The 14,820-nt window shown below is 40.3% G+C and overlaps 1 protein-coding gene across 1 annotated transcript in view; it reads right to left on the bottom strand.

The window, feature by feature from the left end:
* Positions 1 to 14,820, bottom strand: part of plch1 (phospholipase C, eta 1) — a 75,477-nt gene that overhangs the window by 35,938 nt on the left and 24,719 nt on the right. The window contains exons 7-11 of the mRNA XM_080185602.1: positions 12,911 to 13,114; positions 12,174 to 12,294; positions 11,290 to 11,461; positions 6,353 to 6,460; positions 3,778 to 3,939 (exon numbers count right to left, since the gene is read on the bottom strand). Of these exons, the coding sequence (XP_080041728.1) occupies positions 3,778 to 3,939; positions 6,353 to 6,460; positions 11,290 to 11,461; positions 12,174 to 12,294; positions 12,911 to 13,114 (767 nt within the window). The remainder of the gene's footprint in view (positions 1 to 3,777; positions 3,940 to 6,352; positions 6,461 to 11,289; positions 11,462 to 12,173; positions 12,295 to 12,910; positions 13,115 to 14,820) is intronic.

Genomic DNA, 14,820 nt, shown 5'->3' with positions numbered 1-14,820 from the left:
GCCAAAAAATTCAGGCAGTAGTGTATCAAACATTATTGATGAGCTGTAGACATCAATGTGACAGATGCTAAAAAGTAAGTTGGCTGGTACTTAATGGCTTGTCCTCAAATGAAGTAATTGCATACAGTAACAGAAGCTGACTTTATTTATCTTATCAGATACATACATATTGCATGTATAAAGAATTCTGGATACAGTGATTGGTTTGACAAATAGTGAAACTTATTCCATCTAATTTGGTATCTGATTTGCTCATTTTTGAGTCAATGCACATTCTTTTTCACAAGAATCATGCAAGAAAATTCATAATTAAAACCTTGAAGCCCCTTCATCGCTCTTTGAAGACTGGACTCCAGGGCCCAATAACTGCTGTCAATTGTGGTCTCAACTGGCATTATTAGCTATGAACAAGATATCATTGATGCTCAGTGCAATTAAACTTGATGAGTTATACCTTCTTTGCAAAAATGGCTTGAACGTCAAGATGGAAAAACATTTTAGTGGCTGTCAATTTCATTATCATCTTTGAATGGGTCAAGATGATAAAACTCCGTTAACAGCACAAAATGACAATGGAATATTGAACTTCAGCGTGGAGATGGAAATGCATAATCAGATCATCCCTCTGTTATGCATCCCATCTGATGATCTCTGAGGACAGAACAAATCAAAATTTCTATTGGCTTCAAAGCCAAAATTGTGTGCTGCTCAGGCACTGATGAATTTAGTAATGAAAAATCGAGGCCAGCAGGTTAGGCACTTGCAACCCCAGCACTCTTTGGATTGTGGTAGGATGGAAACTAAGATCAGAAAACAAAAGGTCAATGTGAAAAGGCTACCTTGTAAGGAGAAGTCATTACAGCAAAAATTAAAAACTGAAACTAGCCTCCCATTCTGGTGACCTGACAGATGAGAGAGAGGTATGCCTGCCTAACCCAGTCAACATGTTACCATAACATCAGGCTCTTTGCACACGCATTGCATATTTTATTTTATTACCCATAGCTATCTTTTCTTAATAAGGGATTCGAAAAGTAAACAAGATAAAAGTCAAGTACAAAGAGAACAAAAGAGGAAAGGAGGTTATTAATGACTGACAATGCCACTCCTTTTCTTCATCATATTATTCCAGGTGTGTACATACTAAACATCAATCCCTTCCTCAAATTCATTTAACCTCACAGTCCCAGCTTCTTTCCTTCACACTCTTTTCCTCCTTCAAGCCCACACTGGATCAAGGTTATCCTGCCATTCATCTAGCAACTTGCCAACATCATAATGTTGAACACAGCCTCTAGCGCTCGGTTATTTCTTGCTCATCTGGGGCTTGAGCAACTGCTACTGACAGCAACACGGGTTCCCATTCACACAAACACACAGAAAGAGCAGTAAATAGTTGTAGTGTGAAGGCTGCACCATCGCAGCGATGTTCCTAAGGAACGCATAATATACAATCCCTACATTTCTTTACTAATTGGCATTGTACGTTTAGGATGAAATTCCACCAAGCTTGTTTCATCATAAACCAGTCTTTGAATTAGTACAAATTCAGATCGTTGCCATTACAAGATTTTTTTGGTGTGGCTCAGTATCTAGAACAATTTAACCAAATAGTGTGTGGCTTTGTCAAGTTAATGAACATTCATCCAGTTTGAACTTTCATGCCAAATGTCTTAACTCAAACATTTCAGTGTTTGAAAAATAGGCAATGTGTCTACAAGAAATAAAATCTATTAGAAATAACTGCTCTTTATTCATACTACAAATAAAATAGCAGTGCTATTTTTCCATTTGACCATTCTATGAAGACAGTTCTATGAATGTGAGGTAATGCATTTTGGAAGATCTAATACACAGTAAATGGCAGAATCCTTAAGTGTATTGATAGGCAAAGGGATCTGGGCGTACAGGTACACAGGTCACTGAAAGTGGCAATGCAGGTGGAGAAGACAGTCAAGAATGCTTGCCTTCATCTGCTGGGGTATTGAGTTTAGAAATTGGCAAGTCATGTTGCAGCTTTATAGAACTTTAGTTAGGCCGCACTTGGACTACAGTATTCAATTCTGGTCGCCACACTACCAGAAGGATGTGGAGGCTTTGGAGAGGGTACAGAAAAGATTTACCAGGGTGTTGCCTGGTATAGAGGGCATTAGCTATGAGGAAAGGTTGGAGAAACTTGGTTTGTTCTCATTGGAGCAATGGAGGTTGTGGGGAGACCTGATAGAAGTATAAAATTATGAGAAGTATGGATAGAGTGGATAGTCAGAAGCTTTTTCCCAGTGTGGAAGAGTCAATTACTGGGGGGCATCGGTTTAAGGTGCAAGGGGCAAGTTTTAAAAGAAATGTATGAGGCAGGTTTTTTTTACACGGAGTGGTGGGTGCCTAGAACTTGTTGCCAGGAGAGGTAGTGGAAGTGAATACTTTTAAGAGGTAGTGGAAGTAGTGACTTTTAAGGGGCGTCTTGACAAGTACATGAATGAGATGGGAATAGAGGTATATGGTCCCCAGAAGTGTAGAGGGTTTTAGTTAAGTCGGACAGCATGGTCAGTGCAGGCTTGGAGTGCCAAAGGGCCTGTTCCTGTGCTGTCATTTTCTTTGTTCTTTGTTCTAAGACTATATTTTCAAAATATGTACAAGTTTCTACAAGTTCGAATCAACTTGAAAGGGAATAAGCAATTCCATGGGTTGAATTTGGTTCTGAATGACTCATGGCTCAGTTGCTGATGACAGAAAGATAAATGGGAAAGTAAATTGTGAGGACATAACATATCTAAATCCCTTTATAGATTCTTTAGTGAGTGGGCAAAAAATTCACAAAGGAAGTATGTGGGAAAATGTTCAAGTACACTCTTTGGAGGAAGAATAGAAAAGCAGTACATTATTTAAATGGAGAATGACCGCAAATCTCTATGGTACTGAAGGATGTGGGCGTCCTAGTACATTAATCATAAAACATTAGTCTGCAGGTACAGCAAGTGATTGGGAAGGCAAATGGAATGCATCATTTACTGCAAGTGGAATGTAATATAAAAGTACAGATGTTTACTACAATTGTATAGGCCCGTGGTGAGATTACACCCAGACTACTGTATACAGTTTTAGTTTCCTTGTTTGAGAAATGATTTAGAAGCAATTCAGAGAAGGTTCACTCAATTAATGCTTGGGATCAAAGAGTTATGAGGAAAGGTTGGACAGGCTGGGCTTATGTCCTCAGGAGTTAGAAGAAAGTGAGGTGTACTTAATGAAACATGCAAGATCTTGAGGGAAGGTGACAGCATGGACCCCTGTGGGAGATACTAAAACTAAGGGACATTGTTTAAAAATAAGGATCCCCATTTAAACTGAGGAGAATTTTTTCCTCTCAGAGGGCTGTTGGTTCGTGAAATTCCCCACACACTAGTGGAATTAGGGCCATTGAATATTGGTCAGGCTGAATTAGATAGATTCTTGATTGACAATGAAGTCAAAGCAAATAGAGGATGGAAAAAAAAAGTGGAGCGGAGGGCACAATCAGATCACCCTTGATCTTATTAAATAGGAGAGAAAGCCTGAATGGCCTACTCATGCTTGCAATTTGTATGTTTGCAAAGACCCAAGACATTTGTGACTTCTCAAAGGAATGATCAAATTGTTCAAAAAACAGGTGGATTAATAGCTCCGATCTACAGATTCATCCCAACCCTCTTTCTTTTCCTCCCTCATTTGAAATTAAACCACCAGGGACAACAAGGAATAATACAAGGATATATAGGTTGTATACAAGTTGACAAGCATTACCTGCTGTAGACTGACATTTAGGCCTTTGTGTGTAGCTCTCAGGAGTGCACAGACTGTATAGCTATCTGGATCCTCTTTATCCTGGATCTGTGACTCTTTCAGCAAGAAATCCAGTTTCTTTCTGATAAACGATTCCACTTGATGATAGTTTGTGCTGTTACCCTGTATGGGTCACATATAAAGACAGTATTATATTGTGTTGCTATACAACTGCTAAAACATGCTAAAATCAGAAATTCCACAGACAATTTTTTGCTCTGCCAGAACCAGGCAGTATAAATCAGTTGGGAGGCATATCTGCTAATGTCTTGCTTTATTCCTGCAGCCTTTAGATTTAACCTCCTCTTCTGAGCAAGAAGTAGGGAACACCCGGCAGAAACATATTCCTTAAATATGCAGATTAGGCACCAATAATGTCATCATAGATCGATTGCTATTTTAAGCATCATAGTGGGGAGCTTTCTATCCACATACAGTAAAAACAAAATACATGTTCAAGATCATTCTAACTGAAGGTTGTGGTATTACAAAATCTACGGAGAATAAAGTTATAAAAAGCTGGTGATAATTATACCATCAAACGTTTTAAAGATACCTTAAATGCCAAGGCTTGCAAGTAATGTTAAGAGACAGGTTCACCTCTCAGCTGTTATCATTCAACAACTACACAAATTTGTCTCTTGATCAGACTGGATGTATGTTAATTACAGAGTGGTTTTTAAAACAGAATGTCATCCTAAAAACAGTGATGAAACCTATAAAAAGTTAAATTCAGAATTTAGTTTGAAAATATTCAGTTGAACTCAGTCTGCAGAGGGATCTGGATAGGCTGAGCGAGTGGGCAAGGACCTGGCAGATGGAGTACAATGTTAGCAAGTGTGAGGTTATCCACTTTGGCAGCAATAATAGTAGGAGAGATTACTATTTATAGGGCGAAAAGCTGCAGCATGCTACGGTGCAGAGGGACCTGGGGGTCCTTGTGCATGAGTCGCAAAAACCCAGTCTGCAGGTGCAGCAGGTGATCAAGAAGGCAAATGGGATGCTGGCCTTTATAGTGAGGGGATAGAATATAGAAGCAGGGAGGTCTTGCTGCAACTGTACAGGGCACTGGTGAGGCCACAGCTGGAATACTGTGTGCAGTTTTGGTCACCGCACTTGCGCAAGGACATTTTGGCCTTGGAGGGAGTGCAGAGGAGGTTCACTAGGCTGATACCGGAGATGAGGGGGTTAGACTATGAAGAGAGACTAAATAGACTGGGTCTGTACTCGTTGGAGTTTAGAAGGATGAGGGGGATCTTATAGAGACGTATAAGATAATGAAGGGGATGGATAGGGTAGAGGTAGAGAGATTCTTCCTGCTCAGAAAGGACAGCAGGACTAGACGGCACAGCCTCAAGATAAGGGGGGGGGGGGGGGTTGCAGTTTAGAACGGAGTTGAGGAGGAACTTCTTCACTCAAAGAGTGGTGAATCTCTGGAATTCTCTGCCCGTTGAAGTGGTGGAGCTACCTCGCTAAATTTACTTAAGTCACGGGTAGATAGGTTTTTGACAGACAAGGGAATTAAGGGTTATGGGGAGAAAGCGGAAAAGTGGAACTGATCCACTTCAGATCAGCCATGATCTTATTGAATGGCGGGGTAGGCTCGAAGGGCTAGATGGCCTACTCCTGCTCCTATTTCTTATGTTCTTAGTTGGAAAAGGAAAAATTAAAGTGAAAAGGGGATGGGGCAAGGTTGAGATTTAACACAGGTATATTGGGCTGAATAACCTCCACTTTGTACTATGGTTGTAAATTCATTCTCTCTATTATATAACACATTACAAATTACATGGCAGAATAATTCTGATAGATGGGGCATCCTACAAATTGCCACAACCAATGCCACAAGAGATCCACAGGTTTCATAGCATCTTTACTTGCTAATGCCAGGGTTCATTCCTCTCCAACAACTCTCTCTGCACCCCCCTTCACATCATCCCCCCTCCCCCCAAATCCACAGTAGATGCTTTTCAATACTTCCTTTAATCTGCTTTGATAAATTTATCAAAGCAGATTAAATTTAAGTACAGTTATTTGAAGCCATATGAAGTATAATTTTTCATGCATGCTAGAGGAAAATTGTAGAACTTTGTTACAAGATTAGAAGCCAAAATAAATAATTTCCATTTCATCACACTTAAATGACATTGAGCACTTGGACAGACCAATGCTGAAATGCAGGGTTATCCATCTCAAGAGGAAATGAAAAAGCAATTACATTTACAAACCAAAATTTCTCTTGGATAGATCAAATAAAACAATGAAACCTTTAGGTTCAAACTGCTTACTTTGGGCATAAAGGAAAAAAGCCAGTTAGCAGCAAAAAATGATTGACAAAACATTTTTTCAAAGCAACGTTTGTCTTTAGTCATTATAATAAATGAGAGTTTTTTACATCATCAATCACAACTGGATAATGTGATTTTGTGCAATTTTTGCATATGAAACTGCTCCCTGCGAAACAAATCATTATACTTAAATGCTATTAATAAGTTTCATTCTGAATTTGGCTTGAAAATGTTAAGTTGAATATTACATTGATTTGTTTTAATTTGCACTCTTCTTCAATTTCATCAGCACTATCTTCATCAGACACTTCTCCTTCTTCTGCATCGGTCCGGAGGTCAGGAGGCAGTTTTTTTCCCTGAAACAAAACAGCATTGCACAAGCTAGTCAATTCTCACTTTGCCAGAGTATAATTTTGGGTTGTTTTTATTATTGAGGTTACATTTGTCTGCTACACAAGGCTTTATGCTACATCTTTGAGAACAAGTTTATATTTGTATCAAATAAAGGTGACTTTTAATTACTTCAACAATGTGTGTACTTTAAATCGGTAGAACACACAAATCTGGCATTAATAATCTGGAAATTTAAATCTACTATAGAATTTGTGCTATGGAAACATTAAATTCATTATATTTCAAGTCCATTATACTAACAAGATGGTAATTGTACTGTGACTTTTGAGTTAACGTAGAATGGCTTTCGTTCCACATTATTGCGTATCACCATAGCTTGAAATTTGTTTTGCGAGTTGACTTTCAAACAGCACAAGTACAGTTCATGTCGCATTTGAGTGACTTCATGTGGAATATAATTTCAGTTTGGTTTAAATGCAATAATGAATAACGCTCAGACACAGCACTCCCTTTTGATTTCCTGAATATTTTATAACTTTTCCTAGTGTTACAATAAGGCACCCACATATTGAGAGTCGAATCTACCTTGGACGTATCTTTACTACAGCTGTGCTGGTGTACAAATGGATTAAGCATCTTATGTTTACGTCCATTATCTAATAGCAAGAAAGGATAACCAAAAGACCATAGAATCACAGAATCACTGCAGTGCAGAAGGAGGCCATTCAGCCCATTGAGTCTGCACTGACTCGCCAACAGAGCATCCCACCCTGGCCCTATCCGCGTAGCCCCATGTATTTACCACTAATCCCCCTAAACTACACATTTTGGGATATTAAGGGGCAATTTAGCATGGTCAATCCACTTAACCTGCACATCTGTGGACTCTGGGAGGAAACCTATGCAGTCACAGGGAGAATGCGCACACAGACAGAGACCCAAGGCTTGAATTGGGCACGGGTCCCTGGCGCTGTGAGGCTGCACTGCTAACCACTCTGCCACCCATCTTGCGATCAGAGCTAAAAATTGTACATTTTGCATTGGCGTCAAGTATACATTTATTTTTAAAAATAGCTAAAAAAAACACAAGAGCATACCATGAATCATTAATCCGCTTTACTTTAGAGACAGCAAGTGATTTTAAAATAACAGGTGGTATGTGATCTCAATTCTAATTTCTATTCCCTCAAAGAAAAATAACTTTCTGCTGCTGTCTTGGTAAGTGATCTAACGACCATTCTTTTAGATCAAAGCAAGTACTGCAGTTGCTGGAAATCTGAAGTATTAATGCTGAATGTGACTCCTCACTGAATGAGTCATGTTTGGCTCCAAATCTTAATGTTGTTTCCCTCACCACCATTTCTGCCAGACCTGCTAAGCTTTTCTAGTTACCATTCTTTTCATCTGTCTTTGCATTAAAAACCAAAGCTTATGCAGGACATGCTTGTCCCTTTTCTTAAAGTAATGTGCATGGACTTTACTGGCGGCCTTCTTAGCAACTCACCAAAGTGATCTCTCAACATTGGTAAAACCTCTCTTCAGAACAATCTGAAATATTGGGTGGAATTATTGTGTGTGGGTTGCAGGTTAAAAGGTCAGAACCTGCCAGGGTGTTGGAATGCCTGCAGAAATCTGTCAGCTTCTGTATTTATCTTGAACACGTTTGTTAGCATGCAGGAAATCGCCACAGGGTAGGCAGGTCTAACGGTACATATGTTAGAAGCCAACTATGAGGAGTTTTAACTCTGAGCTCACAGATTTCTTGAACTCATTATACTGAGCTAGATGAGAGGACAGTGGGGATAGGAAGGGCTGAGCAAGTGGCAACCAAGGAATTTTTTAAGAACTAACATATTATAGCTGCTTCTTTGACCAAAGACTTTTGATTACAGGACTTGCTCTAAGAATGCACTTTCATCACTTTGGAGGGGTTTTCCAATACATTGGAAGCAATTTCTGCTAGCTTGGGAGTTTTAGGGGGAAAAGGATATACTGGCGCTGGAGGGGGTGCAGAGGAGATTCACTAGATCGATTCCAGAGTTGAGAAGGTTGGCTTATGAGGAGAATTTAAAAGCATGAGGAGGGATCTTATGGAGATATATAAAATTATGAAGGGAATAGATAAGGTAGAAACAGGGAGGTTGTTTCCACTGGTGGGTGGAACCAGAACTAGGCGACATAGCCTCAAAATAAGGGGGAGCAGATTTAGGATTGAGTTGAGGAGGAACCTCTTCACCCAAAGGATTGTGAATCTGTGGAATTCCCTGCCAAATGAAGCAGTTGAGGCTAACTTGTTGAATGTTTTTAAGGCAAAGATAGATAGATTTTTGATTTTAGGAATTAAGGTGAGCAGGTGGGTAAGTGAAGCTACGTCCACGAAAAGATCAGCCATGATTTTATTGAATAGCAGAGCAGATTCAAGGGGCTAAATACTCTACTGCTGCTCCTAATTCTTATCATTCTCCCAAAAAAAATCTAAGTGTTGGACTCATGTGAAAACTAGAGTAGGTCACACTGGTTTTTTCAGCGGGAGTTTAAAAATGAATGGCCGTGCAAGATACCCAAGGGTCCCATGGTGTCAATCAATCCTGCACCAGACAAATCTCCTATGGATACTCACACCTTCAAGCAGTCGGTGAATGGCTCCTTAGAGAGAGGAGCTTCCTTTAAAGACGTGGCTGATGATACCTGTGAGGAATCCTACCACTAGCACTCAGGAAAAGTACAATCAAAGCCACATGTACACAAAACGGTGTTGGGCAAGCCATCAAGGTGATACAGATCTGATTAATTTAACAGGATCTAAGGGTTTCTAGAATGATCGTGCTGTCTCTTGCACAGCAATGAGGACTGGACTTTCCTGGGGAGGGGGACAGTGGCCATTCTGTATTTTTGAAGGAGAAGCCCGATGTGGTAAAGGAATGGAGCTTGCCAAAGATGCCCGCATGGTTTGATTCAGACATGCTTCAGCTAATCTAATGCAGTGAAGCCATCTGGAACATTAATTCTGAAGCCACTGTGTCCCTCAGCCTCCAAAACAAAGCAGTCCCACATTCAATAATCCATCCCTATCACAGATATCCATTGTTCATTTATCATTCATGTCATATAATTTTTCACAAGGCAGACAACAGCAATGGGGAGAATAGAGCTTCGAAATAAGGTTTATGGTTGATAAACAGTGAACAAAAAAATTACATTGTTAGTGTTAAACACCCTGGTGAGTACCCAAATACAAATCCTTTTTCTTCTACTTTGTGTAACCGCTGTAGCTTTAGCGGACCTGAATCACACTTTTTTTTCCCCTCTCTGCTGCATAGTTTAGATGCTGACAACCTCTGGGACTTGGAACACACAAGAGTCACACCAAAGATTACCAAACTGCATCTGTGCAGGGGCAGATTCAGCCAGTGGTACAAATGTGGCATGTGGGCAGAAGTTGAATTGCTTTGAGCAGAGTCTGCATTTCCATCTACCCTTTTCCCATCTTCCCTTTCGTAGCTAGAAGCTGAGAGCTGGAGAGCACCTTGCTGAATTACCACGTTGAAGCTGTCCTCTCTCCTGCTTCAGTAGGCTATGGGTCAAGGCAAGCCAATACCTATTGCTTGCCATGTTAATAGTCCCTGAATGTGGCCACTCTTTCCACTGGTGTAGTTGTCAGATCAAATGCCTGAGACACCATAATACTTATGGTGGAGACAGTCTTCCAATCTCTCTCCAATCATGCACAGTGCCTCTGGAATATTTTCTGCTGCTGCGGGAGAGTCCTTTTCATTGATAACCTCTTAGGCTGACCATCTGTGTTCAGCTGAGCAGAGCTTGGAGCATCCTGGTTCTCTGGGGAGATATCTGTTCCCATCTCCACCTTCTCGCTCCATTCACTTGTGATGTGTGCTTCACTATGGGACATCTTGGCAATCCCACTGAGTGCACCTTCTCTCTGCAGCAAACTTCTCTCTTCTGCCTATCATCTCCGTTTTTCTCTCTCCACAGATGTTGCCTGATCTGTTGAGTATTTTTCAGCATTTCAACATGATGCCTTTTTTCCCCTCTTTCTCTCCTGCAGGGAGTTGGATTCCTAACCTCACCCAGGAGTTAGTTACATGAGATGCTACTTAATCCTGCTGTATACCTTTCTTTGAAACTGCATCTGCAAAGCTCAACCAGAGTGCATTTTTAAACTCCCTATGGCATGACTGTTTCTTGGAAACATTAAAATTTTATCCAGCCCTTTGACCACCCTCTGACTGGGTGTTGGTAAAACTGCGGAAACCCATCGTCCCCAACCGTATCCCGCCATCAGGGAATTTTCTCGCAGTACTTGTTGCCCCAGTGATATCTCCAGAGGGGTTTCCTCTTCAGCACTCACCTGCTATTACTAAAGTTTTCCTTTATCCCGCCAGCTGTTGGCTGCAGGGCTCCTGCCTGCCTTAGCAGTGGCCACTGCTCCTGATGGCATGGTTGAAGCTGTTGGACCTCTGGTTGGACTAGTTCTCAGGCAGGCTGCGATTAGGAACAGGATTTCAGCAGCCCAATGGCAACCACTCAACTAACTGCTGCCCATCAAAAATTTCTAGAAGGCCCATTGGCAATACATATTTCTACGTAACATTGGGCTGCTGAACCAACCTGTGTAGTCCCACCCTATTTCTGACTGCCATGCAGGATGGCAACAAACAACAGCTCCATCCCCTCTATGTACCAGCCATTTCATGCTGGAGGAGAATTTCTAAAGGCCGGTGAGATCTCCTGTAAATTAAAACCAACATTTTAACCCTAATCTAATACAAACGTGGTAACAGAAATTCTGAAAAGATCGCAGAATCATTACCTTTATGAGAATTTTTCCCTTCAGGCGCTTGGGAGTTGGAAATTGGTCTGTATCATGAATACCAACAGGGGATAAGTCCAGTTTGTCGCCAAGGATATCTTTTAAATATTGGGCAATCTTTTGTTGCTGCTGGATGCTGCAGTGGTTCTCAATGGACAGGATCACAGGATACCTGCCAATAAAATAAAATGAAAAATATTAATTCAGCTGCTGGCAATGTTGCTGGGTGTTGGGTGAGGGGAAATCTAAAATCATATTTTGTTTCTTTGCAGCACACATGAACATAGCTTTTAGAACATTTAGTATAACATCGCAAGTATTATTATCTAAATATTAATATTTATTTCTTGTGGATTCATTTTTCCTCTTTTGGTGTAACCCATGCTATTGGTGAATGCTAGACTGAAGGCCTACATAAAATAAAGAATCCTGTATGGTATATGGCAAGTCACCAACCATGCATCATAATTATCAGTACAGAAACTGAGATTGGTAACATGGATTTTGTGAACTGGAGAAAATTAACACCTGACACACAAGCATTCAATATTAATCTGATCTTCAGTTATTAAAATCTATCACAGTGGCAAACAGTACAGTACAGGAACAGGCCCTTCAGTCCATGATATTGTGCCAAACATGATGCCAAATTAAACTATTCCATTTTGCCTGCTCTTGGTCTGTATCCCTCTATTCCTTGCATATTTATGTGCTTATGTAAAAGCCTCTTAAACATCCCTATCATATCTGCCTGCACCACCACCCCGGCAGCTCATTCCAGACACCAACCACAATGTCCAAAAGATTTGCCCCTCACATCTCCTTTGAACGTTCCCCCCCCCTCACTAAGTGCATGCCCCCTAGTATTAGACACCATCACTCACTCATTTTGGATGAAAGCATATTTGCCGATGGTCTCGACAACATCTCTGAAGAGGACCTTGGAGGTGAGTGTGTAGCCGTGCTGCACAATCGGCTCCCCCTCTGGACCATCCCAGCAGTCAACTGCATCAAGAGAAAACAGTTTAAAGGTCAAGCTGGATCAATCATAATAAATCAAGTAACTCGCCAACAGAGATAACATAGATAAATAAGAGAAAACTGAAAATAAAACGTAGATTGATAACAGTTAAGTAATTCAATCTCTCTTTTTGTTGTGCATTCATACTTCAGGTGGCAGCCATTCATTGATACATTCTCCAGGGCAATACGTTCATCAATCAGGGTCAAGCAGCCTGGTTTAAATTTCAAATAATGCTTGGCAGTTATTTGTCAGTCACCATCAACTTGTGCATTCTCAATGGCAATGCCTTTACCAATCAGAGCCACTTGCAAAAAAATCAACATTTTTTCTCATACAGTATAAATTGTTGTTTTGCCCCTATACTGATTTCTTGTGAAGTGTCCTGATGAATTCAAGGCAGAAAATCTTAAACGGCTGCTTTTTTCAGCAACTGCTTCTTTACTAAGATCAACTTTAGAAGGGAGTTGTCCCAGCTTTAAAATCAGAACAGAAGTGGAACCTCACCGATCCATGGAGAATACAGTGCTGATGGCTTCACTGCTCGTATTAGGACACCAGCATTGCATATATAATTTGAAGCTAACACATCATTAGTACCTTCCACACAGCGGCAACCAGCCTGTAGTACCCAGGAATACATATCCACCTTGGATTGAGAAAGGAGTTGATCCCCTGTCAAGTAAGTGTTGTGCGATGAAGCAATAAAGTAATTGCACAGGGGCTGATCCATATCCTGATTTACTTCACAGTGCAAAGGGTTAAATATGTCACATGCAGGACTGCGCATGAAGTTAGTAAAACCTAGATGCAAAAGGAGAATTAATAAACCAGAGAAAAGCAGGTTTTGTTTACAATTCTTCAATTCACACACAACATGGAACCTTTCCCCATGGAATAAAATCCATTAAACTTAATGAGCCTAAATGTAAAAAAAAACAGCAAGGAGTATTGTTTATTATAATGATGCCCAAAGTTTATTTGTCTCAATATGCAATTGGAAACCTCAAATGGTTGAAAACACTTTCAGAATAAGTTTACCACTGAATACCATACCATTCTTCGTCCATAACTAAATACTTACAGCATTGTGCTAGTTCTGTAGGTCTCCAGGCCTGGTCTCTAATTATCCATGTGGAATGAATGAAGTTTTACTGGCCCCAATTTTCCATAGAACACTGGAAACCACTATGCATACTATTAAATTAGTTAGTCTTTTGAAGTTGTGCTATTATTAAATCTATATGGTAGACTGGTATATACAAGAAATAGGAGCAGGAGTAAACCATACAGACTCTTTAAGTCTGCTCCATGAATAGGAAAAAAATAAATGCTCCATTTTTTGGGAAGGACTCACAAACCAACGTACAAGGTTGACTGATACTCTAGCAAAATCTCAGGAACAGGCCTGCATATTCCAAATACCAGAGTGATGACCTTAAATGGACTAAAAAAAAATCATTTTCACAATAGCATTACAGCTTAGTTCCTGGTTTTGGCCTCAATGTTCTTCATTTGCAACTGAAAGCTTACAGTCTGAGCTGACTTTTTTTTTCCAGATGTTATCACCTCTGTGTAAATTATTTTAAGAAAGTAAACATCAAATTCAACAGAGAATAAGCATATCATGCATGGATTTTTAAAGGGTGAATATCTGTCCAAGTTTTTCAGAATAACAACTCAAAGCAGACACAGCCCAAATTTCCTCTGGTTTCAGAATTGTGCCAATAGTACTTCATAAAACACAACAAAATAAAAATAGGAAGCAGCTGTTTAACCAATTGTGTCCATGCTAACTCCATTCTACAGCTATTCAATCTCAGGCTCTACTCCCTTTAATAGCTTTCCAGCTGATTGATTTTACTTCATATGATCATCAGAAATAGGAACAGGAGTAGGCCATTCAGCTCTTCAAGCCTGCACTGCCATTTAATAAGATCATGGCTGATTTAACACTCAGCAAGTCCACTTTCCTGCTTCCTCTCTGTAACCATTAATTCCCCAACTGATAAAAAACATATTGATCTCAGCCTTGAAGATGTTGAAAGACTCAGCCACCTGGGATAAAGAATTCCAAATAAGAAATTCTACCTCAAATCCCTCTTCAATTAGCACCCCCTTAGTCTGCATCTATGCCCTCTGGCCCCAAACTCTCCCACGAGTGAAAGCACCCTATCTGTTCCCCCTAAGAATCTTATATGTTTGAATCATATCATCTCTCATTCTTCTGAGCTCCGAGGAGCACAGACCCGACCTGTCCGAGGAGCACAGACACGGACCCGAACTGTCCAAGGAGCACAGACCCAACCTGTCCAATCTTTTCACATATGGCAGCTCCTGCATACCTGAGATAATTTTAGTAAGCCTCCTTTGTACTGTCTCCAATGATATTGTATCTTTCCTTAAATAAGGGGACCAAATCCGTACACAATATTGTAAATATGACCTCACTAGTACCTTCCACAGTTCAGCAACACCCCTTACTTTTATATTCCACCTTCTTTGAAATA

This window comes from Carcharhinus amblyrhynchos, chromosome 3 (genome assembly GCF_965287045.1).
Source record: "Carcharhinus amblyrhynchos chromosome 3, sCarAmb.v2.hapA, whole genome shotgun sequence".
NCBI lineage: Eukaryota > Metazoa > Chordata > Chondrichthyes > Carcharhiniformes > Carcharhinidae > Carcharhinus > Carcharhinus amblyrhynchos.
The sequence above is the reverse complement of the archived record's forward strand: the minus strand, read 5'-3'. Positions and strand labels throughout refer to the sequence as shown.